The sequence below is a fragment of the Hyla sarda genome, chromosome 3 (assembly GCF_029499605.1).
Source record: "Hyla sarda isolate aHylSar1 chromosome 3, aHylSar1.hap1, whole genome shotgun sequence".
Classification (NCBI taxonomy): domain Eukaryota; kingdom Metazoa; phylum Chordata; class Amphibia; order Anura; family Hylidae; genus Hyla; species Hyla sarda.
The window spans coordinates 278,752,197-278,772,172 of NC_079191.1; the positions used below are offsets into that span (position 1 = coordinate 278,752,197).

Genomic DNA, 19,976 nt, shown 5'->3' on the forward strand with positions numbered 1-19,976 from the left:
ATATTAACTTCCTGTTTGTGGCACATTAGTATATGTAAGGGGGGGGGAAACTTTTCAAGATGGGTGGTGACCATGGTGGTCATTTTGAAGTTGGCCATTTTGAATCCAACTTTTGTTTTTTCAATAGGAAGAGGGTCATATGACACATCAAACTTATTGGGAATTTCACAAGAAAAACAATGATGTGCTTGGTTTTAACGTAACTTTATTCTTTCATGAGTTATTTACAAGTTTCTGACCACTTATAAAATGTGTTCAATGTGCTGCGCATTGTGTTGGATTGTCAACGCAACCCTCTTCTCCCACTCTTCACACACGGATAGCAACGCCACAGGAGAAATGCTAGCACAGGCTTCCAGTATCCGTAGTTTCAGGTGCTGCACATCTCGTATCTTCACAGCATAGACAATTGCCTTCAGATGACCCCAAAGATAAAAGTCTAAGGGGGTCAGATCAGGAGACCTTGGCGGCCATTCAACTGGCCTACGACGACCAATCCACTTTCCAGGAAACTGTTCATCTAGGAATGCTGGGACCTGACACCCATAATGTGGTAGTGCACCATCTTGCTGGAAAAACTCAGGGAACGTGCCAGCTTCAGTGCATAAAGAGGGAAACACATCATCATGTAGCAATTTCACATATCCAGTGACCTTGAGGTTTCCATTGATGAAGAATGGCCCCACTATCTTTGTACCCCATATACCACACCATACCATCAATTTTTGTGTTCTAACAGTCTTGGAGGGATCTATCCAATGTGGGTTAGTGTCAGACCAATAGCGGTGGTTTTGTTTGTTAACTTCACCATTCACACAAAAGTTTGCCTCATCACTGAGCAAAATATTCTGCATAAACTGAGGGTCCTGTTCCAATTTTTATTTTGCCCATTCTGCAGCACCTGAAACTACGGATACTGGAAGCCTGTGCTAGAATTTCTCCTGCGGTGTTGCTTTCAGTGTGTGAAGAGTGGGAGAAGAGGGTTGCATTGACAATCCAACACAATGGGCAGCACATAGAACACATTTTATAAGTAGTCAGAGACTTGTAAATAACTCATGAAAGAATAAAGTTATGTTAAAACCAAGCACATCATTGTTTTTCTTGTGAAATTCCCAATAAGTTTGATGTGTCACATGACCCTCTTCCTATTGAAAAAACAAAAGTTGGATTAACCCCTTAAGGACCGGGGCTTTTTCCCTTTTTTCATTTTCAACTTTTCCTCCTTAACTTTAAAAAATCATAACTCTTAAAAATTTTCACTTAAAATTCTATATGATGACTTATTTTTTGGCGTCACTAATTCTACTTTGTAATGACATTAGTCATTTTACCCAAAAATCTACGGTGAAACTGGGAAAAAAAAAAATCAATGTGCGACAAAATTGATGAAAAAAAACACTAATTTTGTAAGTTTTGGGGGCTTCTGTTTTCACGCAGTACCTTTTTCGGCAAAAATTACACCTTATCTTTATTCTGTAGGTCCATACGGTTAAAATGATACCCTACTTGTATAGGTTTGATTTTGTGTCACTTCAGAAAAAAATCATGAATACATGCAGGAAAATTTATACGTTTAAAATTGTCATCTTCTGACCCCTATAACTTTTATTTTTCTGTTTTCAGGGCGCTCTGAGGGCTCATTTTTGCGCCCTCATCTGATGTTTTTAGCGGTACCATTTTTGTTCTGATCAGACTGTCACTTTTTATTCACTTTTTTGTGGTATAAAAAGTGATCAAAAATGCAATATTTTGGACTTTGGAATTTTTTTGCGCGTACGCCATTGAACGTGCAGTTTAAAAAGTGGTATATTTTTATAAGTCGGACATTTCCGCACGCGGTGATACCACATATGTGTATTTTTATTTACACTGTTTTATTTTGTTACTAGGAAATGCCAGGTGATTCAAACTTTTAATTCAGAAGGGAATACCTGAAAGGGTTAACTTTTTTTTTCACACTTTTTTTTTGCAAGCTGATAGGTGCCATAGAGACCTATCAGCTTGCAATGGCTGATTTCATTCACAGACTGCTGCATTGCCGTTGCATGGCAACAATCAGTGAAATCGGTGATTGATTGCTCAAGCCTGGAGCTCAGGCTTGAAGCATTCAATCCGCGATCGGACTGCAGGAAGGAAGGTAAGAGATCTTCCTCCTGTAGTACAGCTGTTCGGGATGCCGCGATTATACCACGGCGATCCCGAACAGCTCCCTGAGCTAGCCGGGCACTTTCACTTTCGTTTTTAGCGATCAGTGCCGCGCGCTATTAGCGGCGGGTCCCGGCTTCACTATGACTGTAACACCGCGTTATATTGCAGGACCGGGAAACATGACATAGCGGTATGTCATGTGTCCTTAAGGAGTTAAAAAAATGTCCGACTTCAAAATGGCCGCCATGGTCACCACCCATCTTGAAAAGTTTCCCCCCCTCACATATACTCATGTGCCACAAACAGGAAGTTAATATCACCAACCATTCCCATTTTATTAAGGTGTATCCATATAAATGGCCCACCCTGTACAAAGTCATTTACAACCAGAACATATACAACCAAAGACATGGTTAGAGAGGAGCACCCCCTTGAAAGGATACTATGTATGTGGACATTGTAAAGCTTGTAAATATGTGAACAAAACAAAAGTTGTTGCTGGAACAAAGAAACCTACATACATAAAGAGCTTTACAAATTGTTCCACAAAGGGTGTCATCTATGTTGCATCATGCCCATCTCCAGTTTTATATGTAGGCAAGATGAAAAGTATACTAGAACATCTAGGGGATGTGCGACATAGAAGAAACACATCAGTAGCAAATCACATACATGCAGTACATGGGGGTGATGGGTGATGTCTTAGATGTGTAGGAATAGAACACATTAGACCACCACTGCGGGGAGGAGACTGGGACCTTTTGATCTTAGAGGTACGTTGGATTTTTCAGTTGCAAACAACTGCCCCTGGGGACCTGAATGAACAGCTTCATTTTGGTTGTTACATATAGCTTGAAAGAGGGGGGAGATGTATGGGAGGTGGGGATAGGTAGTGAGGGAGGGCTGTAGGCAGCCCATAGGCGTAAATTGCACCTCCTAGTATAGATATGTGATAGTGTGTGATAGGAGGTTCCAGAGCGGGACCGCCCTTTTTATGGTATAGGGTGATAGGGTGATTTTATAATAGGGCATTTAGAGACAGGATAGACCCATAGGCCCATGCTAACCCTCCCATCCCCTATACAGATAAAATATCTCCCATCTCCCCCCTCTGGAGATAGCTAATCTGGCATCTTGATAAGGGTGCTCCCATATACAAAGCTTTTTCTTCTTCTTTTTTCTTTTAGTCCTAAAGGAGTAAGATTTTAATCCCTTATAGCCTTTTAGTTTTGCCTGGGTGCCCGTCTATCTGACTGACTATCTTAATATTAACTGCCTCTTTTAAACTTTGAAATGTAGGCTCATTTAATGTAGGGTTCATGGAGAACTGGGCTGAACTGCCGGCTACAGTCTCTATGGTAGGGACGGGCTGAACCTAAATCAGGAGGGTGCAGCTGGGCTTGGGAAGAAAATAGCCAGGAGGTTGGAGGAGTGTTAAAACTAGGAATTGTAGGGGAGGACAACTACAATATAAAAGAGGAACATAGTATAGATAGACAACTGGGATTTGCATACAGGGGGTGTGCTGTACATGAAGGGGGCTTATATGAGGCTCTAGCAGTAGGATCTTTTGATATGTTTGTCATCTCGAAAATCCTCCAAGTGCATGTAGAGAATGATGGGAGTAACACTCCATGCTGTATTGCTGAGTATACATCCACCACACAGAAACACTTCCAAATGATGGACTATTTAATGAGTGTTGATTCTGTGGTGTCCCGGTACCGTATCCTATCCGGTACCTGTGTGTGTGGGTCCCCTTAGCCAGAGTCCCTAGGACATCGGGGTCTCCATTGCTTAGTTCACCCCAGTCACTTCTCATCCAGATAGTTATTGCTCCAGTAGCTTACTTAGGAAGCATGTAAATATTATATAGATGCCCTATAAATAGTTAATTACCTGTCTGTGGCATAGTAGGACCTGCGGGTCACGTGGTTAAGTGAACTCTATGGTATTTCTGCTTTAGGATCTTTGGAGGTCCTTGTGACGTAGTTAATCCCATCACACTGTGTAACAGTGAGTGACGGATGGTCGGACCAATCAGATTCACCCCGCCCCTGCCCATATAAGGTAGCGGTGGCCATTGCTCGCTCTCTTGTTCCTGTGCAAGCAAGCAAGAAGCATCTGCGCTGCTGATATCAGTGAGTCTAGGCCTGAACCTTGCGGTGACGGCCGATAACTTCTAATTTCTGAGTGTATCAATCCCCACGCACTCTGCAAGATCACCAGACCTTATCTATCCCCTAAATCCGGACGGATCTGCAATAATTACCCTAAATTCAGAGACTTTAATCTATTTCAAGGTCCACAACAACTGTCAGTCATTGAGCTATATAAAGACTGTATTCCTGAGAGACTGTTATTGTATCTTGGATATACCGCAAGCACTTAAGTAAAGTTACCAAAGTTCAAGTACCTTGTGGACCTTCAGTCATTTCATTACATGCACCTATCGTTACTGGGAAGGGCGGTGATAGGCCGGAGAATTACGTCAGCATATTAGCCCTCAGCCTGGCGTCACAAACTATAGGGTTAACATTAACCTCTCATCTACCGAAACAATACCCCCACTACCAACATCCCCCAAGGGCTACCACAATTCCATAAAATCCCAATGAATTACATTTTTATGTGACACGCATCTATCCTGTTAACAAAGTTTTCGTAAATATTATTGGTTTCCTTAAACACGTATTATATATTCCTTGTTGTGTGCAAGCAGCATAGATGGAAAGTCAAACTTGCCTTATACCTTCCTGGTTGAAGGTATTAGAGCACATAAGCACATGATGACCAAGTGTCTGCATACAGTATTCCCCCCTGACAGGAATTGTCATCACAGAAATGTACGCCACCACCTGAACAACCATTGGCCAGAGTTTTCACAGTTTGCCCTGGGTGTCCTGTCTTGTCTACCCTCTAGTGTAGCTTCTTAGAGATTGTTCAGCGCAGCAGGTGGCAGAGTCACCCTGAAGCAAACAAGATTGTCAGCCAGCAGCGTGAAAAACTGAAGTTTACTAAAATGAATCAGGCATGGATCAGTGAGAAATTTAAACCTCCTGTGCCAGATGCCACTGATTAGACACAACCACCACCCCTACTGTACGTTGGCTACTATTAGTAACACCAGTTCACCACCTCCTGCTGTACGCTGGCTAATGCCAGTCTGCTGCTTGGAGAAGTCCATGCCATCTTTTTTGCTTGACAGACTAAAAGCTGTTGTCACTCCCAAAAAGGGATTCTTTTTTAAACATTATTAAAACCACTGCAGTTTTCAATGCCTCCATTGCATTTTAACACCTGTAGGCATCTACCGTCAACCAGGGACACTTTATGCCACTTTAGTTTTTAGTGTACATAAGCCTCAAAAATCTGCAGGTGCATTAAAGAAGCTGCTAGTTACCATGAGTTACCACGTGTCACCATAACTCCGCCTTAAAAACACTTTAAAACTACTTGAATGCATTCTTAACAGTGTTATACGGGGCTTTAGAGCGTTACAAAAGTGTTTAGGACCTTATTTCATTGCCGGATGGTGTCAAACCAAGCCAAAGTTAGATAAGTTAAGTGAAAGAATAACCCTAAACAACTAGAATTTATACATTACATTTTAAGGGTTTATTTAGAGAATTTAAAATTGCTTTAGTTATTTTGATTTATGATGTTTCTGCCATATTCTGTGCATAGTACATAGAAGTTTTAATATCATGTCTATTTGCCTAAATAAGTATAACTATATGTAATGTATGTGTATAAATGTATGTAAATACACAATATATATATTATATATATATATATATACACATACATATACATATACACACATATAGTAGTTCGTGATTTGTTCATTGCCGCTATCCTATTATACTCAATATATGTATACTTACAGACACTATTATTGTGTTTGAATTCATTGATAATCCAATGACACTCAATAGCATGCCTCAACTAAGCAAAGAGTGTGTTCTGTTTGCAGACCAACACCACCCCAACCCCGGTTTCCTGGTTACCACATGACACTTTATCCTTGTATTCCTGTCAGCTCTGTATGCGTGGTTACTCATGCCAAACTGACTTTCCCGACACTATTAGAAAGTGTTTATGCCCTATTAGGCCCTATTAGACAGCACGAGTCCACACTGTAGACTGTAGCTGATGTTGCAGATTGGTGCTCAATTACATATTACAAGGCTTGAGGATCTAGCTTGCCCCTTCCTGCAATCAGCCATTGGCCACCTATCCCCTAATTTTTAAGCATTTGCTTATTCGTCACCTGATCACTAGCCCTATTGCACAAGGCGACATTAGTCTGTTCGGCCAATAATTGCCCTTAGAAAGAACATCTGCTGTATTTTAAGCTTTTGATTCCCCTGAAATCTGTGAAAATCAACATTATTTACACATTGATTATATACATTAATTATTTGTTGTGCTTTTTTCTTATGATTCACTAACATGAACATGTAATCAATACCATATGGAATTAGTTAGTAGGGCAAATACACTTCCTATGGTGTAATGTTTACAAAGAATAGTAACCTTTACCGTTGACAGGAACATTTTTATAGATTTTTTTTTAAATCTAATTAGAGAATATATATAACAATTGGAAGACTATTCAGTTTCTTCATCATCAAAATATATATCGAATCTTCAACTAGCAGCGTATACCTTGCCTGAAGAGTGGGTTAATAAATCTGCAAGGTTAAAGATTCTTCTAAACCTTTGGAATTTAGAACCACCTGACTGAATTATTTATACTTCACTGGGAGGATGGATGAGTGCAAAGTGACTAGAATTCTGTCATGAGACTTTTGAAAAATAACAGACTTAACTTATAATAATACAGTGTAAAATCAAGTAGCATGAAAGAGTGGAATCACATGTTTCAATGTTGTAGCTCCAAATATCTCCCAATTAATTTTTATCAATTTTTCTACATCTATTTTCATACAACACAATGCTACCAAACAAGAGAAAAAGGAGTAAATATCGAAAATGTTATTAAAAAGTGAAACTGGCAGCCGATTTACCCACACTAAACTCAATAAACTGAGATATAATTAAATTAGATTGAAAATGAGATATAATTTACCCAGATCGAAGGTCTGGTTTCAGAGATATCATTAGCCGACATTGCTAATATGTTAATCGTCGGCTCTGCGCAATGGGGCTGGTAATTAACATATTAGCAATGCCAGCTAATAATGGGTCTCTCTCTAGAACCGGACCATGGATCTAGGTAATTTATACCTTTTTTTAATACAGTTTACCTACATTATAACCCTGTTTATTGGGTTTAAGGTGGGTGAACTAGTTGTCAGTTTCAGAAAACAAGGCTAGACGTGATAAGATACATAATTTTTTTTTAATGAATAAGGAATCAATACATGAAAAACCAAGGTCTCATAGAAAAATAGAAAAATTAAAAACATCAGAGCAACATGGCCAGATATTTATATAGAGGGTATACAAAATAATGGCAGAAGATCTTTGAACCGTCTTTTATTCTTGCTTAACTAGGTATATGGGTAATGGAGAGCTATGCACCTTTCCCTGGTGAGGATCACACAACGGCACTAGCAGGAAGCTGTCAGTCAATCATGTACGGGAACAGCGGAGGTAAAACCAAGCAGTTTTATTGGTTTAAAATGAAACAGGTACAGACACAACGCGTTTCGCAAGGATCCCCTTGCTTAGTCAGGTCGTAATATACAGTTTTGTAGGCTGAAGAGGACACCAGTCACTGACTACACCCGGGCTGTAGGTCCTGAGGGAAGAGGCTGACTAATCTCCAATAGATTTACCACATAACACACATTGAGGACATCGTCCCCTCAGTCCCTAACTCATCTGCCAACTGTTTTCGTGAAAACGGCGCGAAAAACCATTGGCACATGAATTAGGGACTGAGGGGACGACGTCCTCAATGTGTGTTATGTGGTAAATCTATTGGAGATTAGTCAGCCTCTTCCCTCAGGACCTACAGCCCGGGTGTAGTCAGTGACTGGTGTCCTCTTCAGCCTACAAAACTGTATATTACGACCTGACGAAGCAAGGGGATCCTTGCGAAACGCGTTGTCTCTGTACCTGTTTCATTTTAAACCAATAAACCTGCTTGGTTTTACTTCTGCTGTTCCCGTACATGATTGACTGACAGCTTCCTGCTAGCGCCGCTGTGTGATCCTCACCAGGGAAAGGTGCATACCTCTCCATTACCCATTTCTGCACGACCGCCATCATTGATGATCGGGACTAGGACACAAGGCTGCTGCAAGGACCGTTATTGAGTTCATACACTCATACATGTGCTTCACAGTGTTGTGCCTGCTGCGCAACACTGAAGGTGAGTGGAACGTCTAACCAGTACTATTAATACACTCCTGTGTTTTATCTGCTGTAAAATACTGCACTTAGAGAGCACCTTTTCTCTCTTTTTTTCTGTTCCTTCCTTACATATATGCTCTTAACTAGGTCTATGTATCTGTTTGCTCCGGCGCATGATGATGACATCATTCATGTGCCGGAGCGCAGAGGACGGCAGCCCGAGCCTCTTGTCGGCACCTGCATAATGTGGGTGGGCCACGAGAGTGATTGACAGGGCGAGGAGCCAATGGCGCTTTGCTCTGTCAATCAGCCGAGCCCAAGCGCCGCATTGAACAATAGGCGCGCCTGTAAGACACGCTTATAGTTTAATGTGTCCTGGACCGGCCATGGAAGCAGGAAACCGCTGTGTAGACAGCGGTCCCCTGCTTCTGTGCTGCGGTAGCTGCAGGGGGTTGCAGCTCGGGCTCCTTACGAGAGTACTGGCTGTACCCCCCTGATGGCGGCCCCAATTTATATATCATCTATATAAATATCTGGCCATGATGCTCTGATGTTTTAATTCTTACACCTTTTTATGAGACTTGGTGATGCTATTTTTTGATGTACAGATTCCTCTTTTTAGTTATTTTTTTAAGGTATCTTAACATGTAATCGTGTGACAATTTTTTTTTTTTTGGCTCAAGTTTTTTTGCTCCTTACATTCTAAGACCCATCATTTTTTTATTTTACCACTGACAAAGTTGTATTAGGGCTTCTTATTTGGGAAACATATATGTAAGGCAAAATAAAAATTTAATTGCGCAATTTTGTGGGGCAATCATTTTTTCAGGGTTCACAATACGGTAAATCTGACATGCTTTCTTTCTATGGATCAGTACTAGCTATGCTAGTGTTCATTTTTTGTGCCATGAGCTGTAGTTTTTAATGGTACCACTAAAGTCCAGCTCACCACCCGTTCAGTCTCAGGTGTATGGAAGCGTAAGGACAGCATGCATAGGATAGCCAAACAAGAGGAAATTCCAGCACCACGGTCACGGAATAAGAACGCTGCTTTATTGGATATTATTCATTGACAGGAACATAAAACACAGCATACACGAACCAAGGAGTGATGAGTTTTGCGGGACGTAGCCGCCTTAGTCGTACTACGAATTAGTACGACTAAGGCGTCTACTTCTGACGAAACGAGTCACTGTCGATGAATAAACAATAAAGCAGCGTTCTTACTCCGTGACCGCGGTGCTGGAATTTTCTCTTGTTTCACTTTTGCTTATATATGACTTTTTGATCCCTTATTATGACGTTTATTCTGGGACGTGATGTGACAAAAAAAAAAATCAGCAATTTCGCTGTTTGGAATTTTTTTTGCGTTTACGCCTTTTTACCATGCAGCATCAGGAACATCTTTGGAACAACGATGTCCATCATTGCCAGCACATTGCCGGTTTTAATGCGGACCCGATCCGCGGGCTCGTGTAATGTTCCCCTCACCTAACGACCCCTGATGTACTGACCCCTCACCCGACCCATGACCTAATCAGTAACAGATATAAGCATTATGTCTTTTCTGTGATAGACAGGTACACTTTAATAAAATTTGAGGCAGCAAAAAATGAACAGCTGCAGATGTTTATTAAATATAGAGCAGACAGAATTTGTAACCTCTAAGCCATTGTTATGTTTGATAATTTTGATAATCTTTGATAAGGAGGTTTGTAGAGCTTTTTATAGTGTTTGTTGGTAAGGAAAATGGGACCACGGGCTGCTAGAGGTAAGGATAATAACACTTTATTTCTTCACATTATGATGTTTTTACATTACTTGTTAATTAATATATGCAAATATTGCTATTTGCTAAGAGTGACAGCTGTATCATAGATAAGGACCTCTAATCTTCTATAACAATAACTTGTTATATGTGCTTATTCTGCAGAGTGGGCTAAGTTATATTCTGGTCCTGGTCTCCAGATACTAGTTTTTGGAAGATATTACTGAAAACCGATTATTACCGATTCAATTAAACTCAATTGGGATTCAATTAAACTCAATTGGAAATAGTATCTTTATTAAAAAATGTTAAGAATGACTGCACATGTATTTATTTTATTTTTTTTAACTAAATTCCTGTACTACACATTAAATAACAAATAGATATATAATAATACACTTTTCATATAATCCTAATTTTATAAATCTTCCAGAAAAAAATGACTATATGAAAAAACTGTACTTATTACCAAATATACCCTACTATGAAGATTGCAAAGTATAAAGAAAGTGAAGAGAGAATCCATTTTGAACATATTGCCCATGGTACTGGAAGAGAAAGACATTTCTGAACATTATTCTTCATTTTGTCACAATATTATTTTGTCATTTAAAGCGATACAGCTGATATTTAAGACAAAGAATATTAAACAAGAAAAAGAATCAGTCATAGACAGTAGGGAGGATGAAAAGAAGGAAAGAGAGGGGAAAAGAACACAACAAGTTTTAGGGAAGTCAACAAGTCAGATCAGAGCTTTACCAACGATCCAGGTAGACCAGGTATGGATAGACAAAAGTCAACCTCTCCAAAACCCCATTGCCTTATATTAACCAATTGAGCTGCTGTAAGAAGACTTTATGATAGAACCTTTCTAATATGAATGAGAGGAAAGGAATATTGGAAAGTAATGCTATCTGTGTTGGTGATCTTAGATCACTACCTGTGACATTGTTACAAATTCAAAAATCTAAAACAAATTGGAGGTACACTATCAGTATTATGAAAATTAATATATTTAAGGCTTTTGCATGGAAAAATCATTACAGCCATTAATCTTTGTATGCATTTATTAATGGTGATGTTTTATGTACTGAAGTTCAAAGGGGAAATTATGTAAATAAGAGCTAGTGTGACACTTCCATGCTTACCGTATTTTTCGTCCTATAGGACGCACCGGCGTATAAGACGCACCCAATTTTTAGGGGCAAAATCTAAAAAAAATAAAGATTTTGAACCCAATAGTGGTCTTCAACCTGCGGACCTCCAGATGTTGCAAAACTACAACTCCCAGCATGCCCGGACAGCCGTTGGCTGTCCGGGCATGCTGGGAGTTGTAGTTTTGCAACATCTGGAGGTCCGCAGATTGAAGACCACTGCAGGAGGAGGTAATACTCACGTGTCCCCGCCGCTCCGGACCCATCACCGCTGCCCTGGATGTCGCTGCATTGCTGTCGCCGTGTCCCCGTCGCTCTGGAACGTCTCTGCTGCCGGCCGGGTATCCTTGCTCTCCGTCGCCGCCATCACATCATTACGCACGCCGATGCACGTACGCGACGACGTGATGACGAGGAAGGAGAGCGCCGGCATACAGGGGATCCCTGAACGGAGAAGACACCGAGGAGGCAGGTAAGGTCCCCCCAGTGTCCTGTAAGCACTAACCCGGCTATTCAGTCGGGTTGTTCGGGACCGCCGCAGTGAAATCGCGGCGGTCCCGAACAGCCCAACTGAACAGCCGGGTTAGTGTCACTTTCCCTTCAGACGCGGCGGTCAGCTTTGATCGCCGCGTCTGAAGGGTTAATACAGGGCATCACCGCGATCGGTGATGTCCTGTATTAGCCGCTGGTCCCGGCCGTTGATGGCCGCAGGGACCACCGCGATAGGGGTGTATTCGCCGTATAAGACGCACCGACTTTTTCCCCCCCAGTTTTGGGGAAGAAAAAGTGCGTCTTATACGGCGAAAAATACGGTACATATTCTATTATAGAAATTATTAGGTAATCCAATAAAGATTAAGTTGGTTCTCCTGAGCAATTTATAGAGATGACAAGAACAAGACCTGAGACGGGTTTCTGAGGTATCTTCAAAGCCAATGAAATTCCTGCTTCTGTTACAGGTTTATTATCCTCCAGAATTGTTAAAAATCTATGGGATTGTAATGTGAAAAGTATGCCATACAAAAAGCGTAAAAAGATGATATATCAATGTGGCTCCGATTGGCGCCTGGCCCAATTAGTGCATACACGTGTGTCCTAGCCTATATTACCTCACTTCCCCTTCCCAGCATCGCCGGATCTTGTTGCCCTTGTGCCAGTGAAAGCGTTCCTTGTATGTCCCAAGCCAGTGTTCCAGACCCTCTGCCGTTGCCCCTGACTACGATCCTTGCTGCCACGTCCGACCTTGCTCTTGCCTAATCCTTTGTACCGCACCTATCTCAGCCGTCAGTTGGGGTTGAGCCGCTATCGGGTGGAACGACCTGGGGCATACCTGCCGCAGCAAGTCCATCCCGCTTTGCGGTAGGCTCTGGTGAAAACCAGTAACCCCTTAGACTCCGTTCCCCTGGTACGGCCCACGTCATCACCCCACTGACACAGAGGATCCACCACCAGTATCCTCACAGTACCCGGATCCTGACACCTGTAGTGTGGTTTTAAACTTTGATTTTGGAGTGTAACTCCATATCCAGACCTTCATGGCTGATAAATTTGATTTTTGTGTGATTTTGTTGTCAGCACATTCAACTATGTAAAGACGAAAGTATTTCATATGATTAGTTCATTCATTCAGATCTAGGATGTGTTATGTTAGTTTTTTTGAGCAGTGTACTTTGTGCCTATTTGACTCTAAGCATATACAGTGGGGCAAAAAAAAAAAAATTTAGTCAGCCATCAATTGTGCAAGTTCTCCCACTTAAAAAGATGAGAGAGGCCTGTAATTTTTATCATAGGTATACCTCAACTATGAGAGACATAATGAGGAAAAAAAATCCATAAAATCACATTGTCTGATTTTTTAAGAATTTTTTTGCAAATCATGGCGTAAATTAGTATTTGGTCACCTACAAACAAGATAGATTTCTGTCTCTTACAGACCTGTGACTTTTTCTTTAAGAGTCTCCTCTGTGCTCCACTCGTAACCTGTATTAATATAACCTGTTTGAGGTTGTGGACAGGTGTCTTTATATTGATAACAAGTTCACACTCCAAACTCCACTATGGCCAAGACCAAGGAGCTGACAAGATCCAGGCTGGGAAGACTGAATCTGCAATAGGCAAGCAGCTTGGTGTGAAGAAATCAACTGTGGGAGCAATTATTAGAAAATGGAAGACATACAAGACCATTGATAATCTCCCTCGATCTGGGGCTCCACACAAGATCTCATCCATTTGTGTCAAAATGATCACAAGAATGGTGAGCAAAAATCCCAGAATCACACGGGGGGGGGGGGGGGATGTAGTAAATGACCTCCAGAGAGCTGGGACCAAAGAAACAAAGGCTACCATCAGTAACACACTTCGCCGCCAGGGACTTAAATCATGCAGTGCTAGACGTGTACCCCTGCTTAACCCCTTCCCGCTACATGACGTATGCATACGTCATGAGCGAGCTCCCGCAATAGACCCCGCGTCATATCGAGTCGGTCCTGGTGGCCATCAACGGCCGGGACCCGCGGCTAATACCGATCATCACCAACCGCGGTGATGCCCGGTACTAACCCTTCAGACGCGGCGATCAAAGTTGATCACCGCATCTAAAGGGAAAGTAAACTTTGCCTGTTAACTCAGTGGTGCTGTTTGGAACCACCGCAATAAAATCGCGGTGTCCCGAACAGCTTACAGGACAGCTGGAGGGTCCCTACCAGCCTCCTCACTGTCCGATCGCTGAATGACTGCTCCGTGCCTGAGATCCAGGCAGGAGCAGTTGAGCGGTGATAACACTGATCAATGTCCGGCTATTGCCAGGCATTGATCAGTGTAGAAGATCAGTGGCCCACATTTATCATTGCAGTGCAAGTTAAGCATTTTTTTTACACCTTTTTTTTTTGTGTGCTGATAATGTGTAGGAGCACCAAATTTATTAAAAGGTAAAAGAGCTTTGATAAATTTTGTGCAGGTCCACTTTTTCTAAAATTTCTGTCTACACATACACCAAAAAGCTACACCATGTCTGGGCTGGTGTAGTTTTAGAGACAAGTTTTCTGTGTTTCAATGGCTTTGCGCCTTTTTTTGCTCCTTTTTACAAAAAGGCGCAATGATAAATCCCTTCTATATCATGTGTATTGCCGAAATCAGTGAATTACAACTAAAAATCAGCAGAAATGTGTAAACAAAAAGGGGCAAAAAAAGCGCAAAAAACCCTGCTTGCGCCTTTTTTAGACAAAAAACAGTCTAAAGACAATGATAAATGTGGGCCAGTGTTTGCAATGTTATAGCCCCCTATGTTAATAAAGATCAATTAACCCCTTCCATAATAAAAGTTTGAATCACCCCCCTTTTCCCAATAAAAAAAAAAAACTGTGTAAATAAAAATAAACATATGTGGTATCGCCGGCTGCGTAAAATATCCGAACTATAAAAATATATTGTTAATTAAACCACACGGTCTATGGCGTACACGTAAAAAAATTCCAATGTCCAAAATAGCGTATTTTTGGTCACTTTTGATACCATAAAAAAGGGAATAAAAAGCGATCAAAAAGTCCAATGAAAACAAGAATTATACCGATAAAAACGTCAGATCACAGCGCAAAAAAATGAGTCCTATACATCCCCATATGCGGAAAAATAAAAAGTTATAGGGGTCAGAAGAGGACATTTTTAAACATATACATTTTCCTGCATGTAGTTATGATTTTTTCCAGAAGTACGACAAAATCAAACCTTAATAAGTAGGGTATCATTTTAACCATGTGGACCTACAGAATAAAGAAAAGGTGTAGTTTTTACGGAAAAATGCACTGCATAGAAACGGAAGCCCCCAAAAATTCTCTTCAATTTTGTCGCACAATGATTTTTTTTTCTTTTTCGAAGTGGATTTTTGGGTAAAATGACTAATGTCACAGCAAAGTAGAATTGGTGGTGCAAAAAATAAGCCATAATATGGATTTTTAGGTGCAAAATTGAAAGCGTTATGATTTTTAGAAGGCAATGAGAAAAGAATGGAAAATACCCCGCGTCATTAAGGGGTTAAGCCAGTACATGTCCGGGCCCGTATTGGGAGAATGTGATATGGTCAGATGAAACCAAAGTAGAACTTTTTGGTAAAAACTCAACTCATCGTGTTTGGAGGAGAAAGAATGCTGAGTTGCATCCAAAGAACACCATACCTACTGTGAAGCATGTGGGTGGAAACATCATGCTTTGGGGCTGTTTTTCTGCAAAGGGACCAGGACGACTGATCAGTGTAAAGGAAAGAATGAATGGGGCCATGTATCCTGAGATTTTGAGTGAAAAACTCCTTCCATCAGCAAGGGCATTGAAGATGAAATGTCTTTCAGCATGACAATGATCCCAAACACACCGCCCAGACAACAAAGGAGTGGCTTTGCAAGAAGCATTTCAAGGTCCTGGAGCGGCCTAGCCAGCCTCCAGATCTCAACCTTATAGAAAACCTTTGAAGGGAGTTGAAAGTCTGTGTTGCCCAGCAATAGCCCCAAAAACATCACTGCTTTAGAGGAGATCTGCATGGGGGAATGGGCCAAAATATCAGCAACAGTGTGTGAAAACCTTGTGAAGACTTACAGAAAACATTTGACCTCTGTCATTGCCAACAAATTATTAAGGTGATTTTTTTTGTTATTGACCAAATACTTATTTTCCACCATAATTTTCAAATAAATTCTTTAAAAATCATATTATGTGATTTTATGGATTTTTTTTTCTCATTATGTTTCTCATAGTTGAGGTATACCTATGATGAAAATTACAGGCCCCTCTCGTCTTTTTAAGTGGGAGAACTTGCACAATTGGTGGCTGACTAAATACTTTTTTGCCCCACTTTTCTGCCTGACCACAAGTGCTCTCTACTGACACCTCTGTCCATTTTCGGAACTGTCTGTGCAAGAGAGGTTTGCTATGGGGATTTGCTCCTACTCTGGACAGTTCCTAAAATGGACAGAGGTGTCAACAGAGAGCACTGTGGTCAGGCAGAAAGGAAATTCAAAAAGAAAAGTGTATAATACAGCAGCTGATAAGTACTGGAAGGATTGGGATTTTTTAATAGAAGTAATTTGCAAATCTGTTTAACTTTCTCGCACCATTTGATTTAAAAGAAAATGTTTTCCAGTGGAGTACCCCTGAGCAGAACCAACATTGGGCAATATCTCGTTTAAAGAAAGGAAAAAAGGCTAATACGACAATCTGACAGCTTACGACAATCTAACAGCTTAATGTACACCTTCAAAATTTCTAGGGCACAAAGTTTTATGGTCACTGATCCTCACATGTTGCATCCCTAAGAATGTAAAGTGAGTGGTGATGCATACACCACTTATTAGTGTACATGAGCAGGGAGTCCAGCTGTGAATAGGAGTCCCTGCTCCTGCATTTACATTCTGTGGCACTCTATACCTGTTGCTAAAAGCACTATGGAACTTACGTACATTACTGTACAGGCTTCCTGCTCCTGTACTCTACTACTGTGTTGCTCCAGGTAACTAGGCAAGGAGCAGAGTGGTAGAAGAGAGCTCTGCCTCAGCACAGAAGCAGAGGGAAGCTAAATGTGATTTTATATTGGTGAATACCTATTAGGGGAGCAGTAAAAAGGAGGAATTTGAATTCCTACTGGGACTATTTACCTAATAAGGGGGGTTTACTTTTTCTACAAGGGGCATTTGCCTAATGTAGGGGATTGTCTTTCTACTAGAGGCATCTAGTCCTGGTTGTCACGCACAGTTGTTTGCAGTGTACTGTAACTCCTTGGGGACGGAGGGCGTATGCATACGCCCTCCGCATTTCCGATCACCGCCGTTCGCCGGGCAGTGATAGGACCGGGATGCCTGCTGATATCTATCAGCAGGCATCCCGTGCAATGCCGAGGGGGGTCCTGAGACCCCCCCATGTCAGCGATCGCGGCAAATCGTTGGTCAATTCAGACCAGCGATTTGCCCGCGATCCGGGCTAATCGGGTCACTGGTGACCCGATCTCCCGGAAAATAAGCATGATCGGAGCTGTCAGAGACAGCTCCGACCATCTTAAAGGATAGGAGCGAGGTGGCAGTATTGTCACCCCCTCCTAACCCCTGCCATTGGTCGGTCAGGCTGACCACCAATGGCAGGAGGGGGGCGGGGGGGTTAAAGTTAATTTCCCCCTGCTCTGGCCACCGATCGAAGTCGGGGCAGAGCGGGGGGTAGTATGGTCCGGCTTACCCGGACCGGTGGAGGCATCCTGGACCAGCGGCAGTGACGGCATCGACAGCAGTTGGAGCGGCCGGAAAGTGCGGCGTGCAGAAGGCTGCAGTGAAGATCGCGGTAAATGATCTTCTCTGTGGCCTTCTAAAAGCTTCAAAACTACAACTCCCAGCATGCCCACACAGCCAAAGGCTGCCTGGGCATGCTGGGAGTTGTAGTTTTGCAACATCTGAAGGGTCAAAGTTTGGAGACCACTGTATAGTGGTCTCTAAACTGTGGTCCTCCAGATGTTGCAAAACTACAACTTTCAGCATGCACTGTCTGGCACAATTTGGTTTAGCACCAATATAAAAAACAATAGGGTCTTAAAAAAAAAAATGTATAAAGAATGTAACCAAGTAAAAATATTATCCATATTTGATTTACTGTTATCATTTACAGTATATATTAGGAATCTCTGCTTTATGTATGTGTGTGCAGAAGAATTATCATATTTAAAAGGTCACGAGGACAGCAAAAGCAATTACCATATTTTTTGCCGTATAAACCGCACTTTTTCTTCCCCAGGGGAAAAGTTGGTGCGTCTTATACGGCAAATACACATTAAAACCCTGTCATATCACGGAGGTCCCGGTGGCCATCAACGGCCGGGACCCGCAGCTAATACAGGACCACCGATCGTGGTGGTGCCCTATATTAACCCTTCAGACACGGCGATCAAAGCTGACCGCTGCGTCTGAAGCGAAAGTGAAACTAACCCTGCTGTCCGGGACCGCCGCGGTGAAATTGCAGCGTTCCGAACAGCTTACAGGACACCGGGAGAGACCTTACCTGCCTCCTCGGTGTCCGATCGGCGAATGACTGCTCCATGCCGGGATCCCCTGCATGGCCGGAGCTCTCCTTCGTCGTCATCACGTCGTCGCGCACGCTGTGCCGTCAATCAATAGGAGCGGCGTGCGTAGTGATGTGATGACGGCGACGGAGAGCGAGGATCCCGGGCAGCAGAGACGTTCCGGAGCGACGGGGACACCCCGGGGACACGGCGACAGCGATGGAGGGCGACATCCAGGGCAGCGGTGATGGTCCGGAGCGGCGGGGACACGTGAGTATTACCTCCTACACCAGTGGTCTTCAACCTGCGGACCTCCAGATGTTACAAAACTACTACTCCTGATATGCCCGGACAGCCAGGCTGTCCGGGCATGCTGGGAGTTGTAGTTTTGCAACATCTGGAGGTCCGCAGGTTGAAGATCACTGTCCTATACTTTACATTGTATTTGGTTCAGAATTTTTTTTTCTAGATTTTCCTCCTTTAAAATTGGGAGTGTCTTATATGCCGAAGCGTCTTATACGGCAAAAAATACGGTACCAATTCCCCGTTTTTACTGTACTTTAAATGGAAGAATGAAAGGTTGTCAAAAGTGTATGTACACTGAGCATGTAGTAAAAAATCTGAAAAAAAAACAACACTCACTTCCAGCAGTAGAATAAATGTTACCATAAATGCTCCATATTACATTTTGATGACACACAACCAACCAATGAACTGTCACAGTCCCCTTCTAAGAAATTCATTTTCAAGGACTCAATACATCGAAACAATACTTTCCAAGTTAAATATTAACTACAAATGTGTGCACATAGAAAGTCAGAAATATACTTGGATCCACCAAGAAATATAGCACTATTTCCTATAATGACTATACTATAGAAAATAATCATCAAGCCTTATTTAATATCAAAGCAACAATGTCACAAATGGAAGCAGCGACGCTGCACAGAACATGGTTCCGTGCCTCTGGGCCAACTTAAAAACCTGTGATACACGATGCACAGATACAGCAATGAACTGTAGTCTTATGTTTCCCATACCAATCTGATGGTATGTGAAACATAATGGAGCAGACACATAATGCTAGCTATCGCAGAAGTTATTTTACTTAGTTTAGTATAATAGCCTGGTGTAAGACAGAAATAACAGAAACTAAGTATACTCACTTGGGCTTTGTTATGTAAAATTCCATCATCGCTTCCTCTGCGTGCCTTGTTTCTAGGGTGGGGAAGCGACATGACTCTTACGATCCAAGTGGGTAAAAAGAGCTTGCTTTCCACTCACATGCCTAGAAGAAACTGAATAGCTGAGCCACTGGACTAACCATTATAATCCTATACACAAACCCACATAGGAGGGGCTATGCTCTGGTCTGATGGTCAAAGCCTTTAACAGCTGAGACGTGTGATGAAACATCAGTCTAATAACCCCTACCTGAGAATGTATTTATTTAACTTTTTATTTATAGATTTTATTTTAACTTTACACTCTCTACTATAACATTGTTAATGCCCCCATGAGAATTCATCTGTCAGTATAACAGCAACCAGAA

At 41.9% G+C, this 19,976-nt stretch overlaps 1 protein-coding gene across 1 annotated transcript in view; it reads right to left on the reverse strand.

Moving 5' to 3' along the window:
- Positions 1–19,696, reverse strand: part of TAGAP (T cell activation RhoGTPase activating protein) — a 101,330-nt gene extending 81,634 nt beyond the window's left edge. Inside the window, exon 1 of the mRNA XM_056563339.1 lies at positions 19,591–19,696. Coding sequence (XP_056419314.1) covers positions 19,591–19,662 — 72 coding nt within the window. The 5' untranslated portion in view covers positions 19,663–19,696. The remainder of the gene's footprint in view (positions 1–19,590) is intronic.
- Positions 19,697–19,976: the final 280 nt, after the last annotated feature.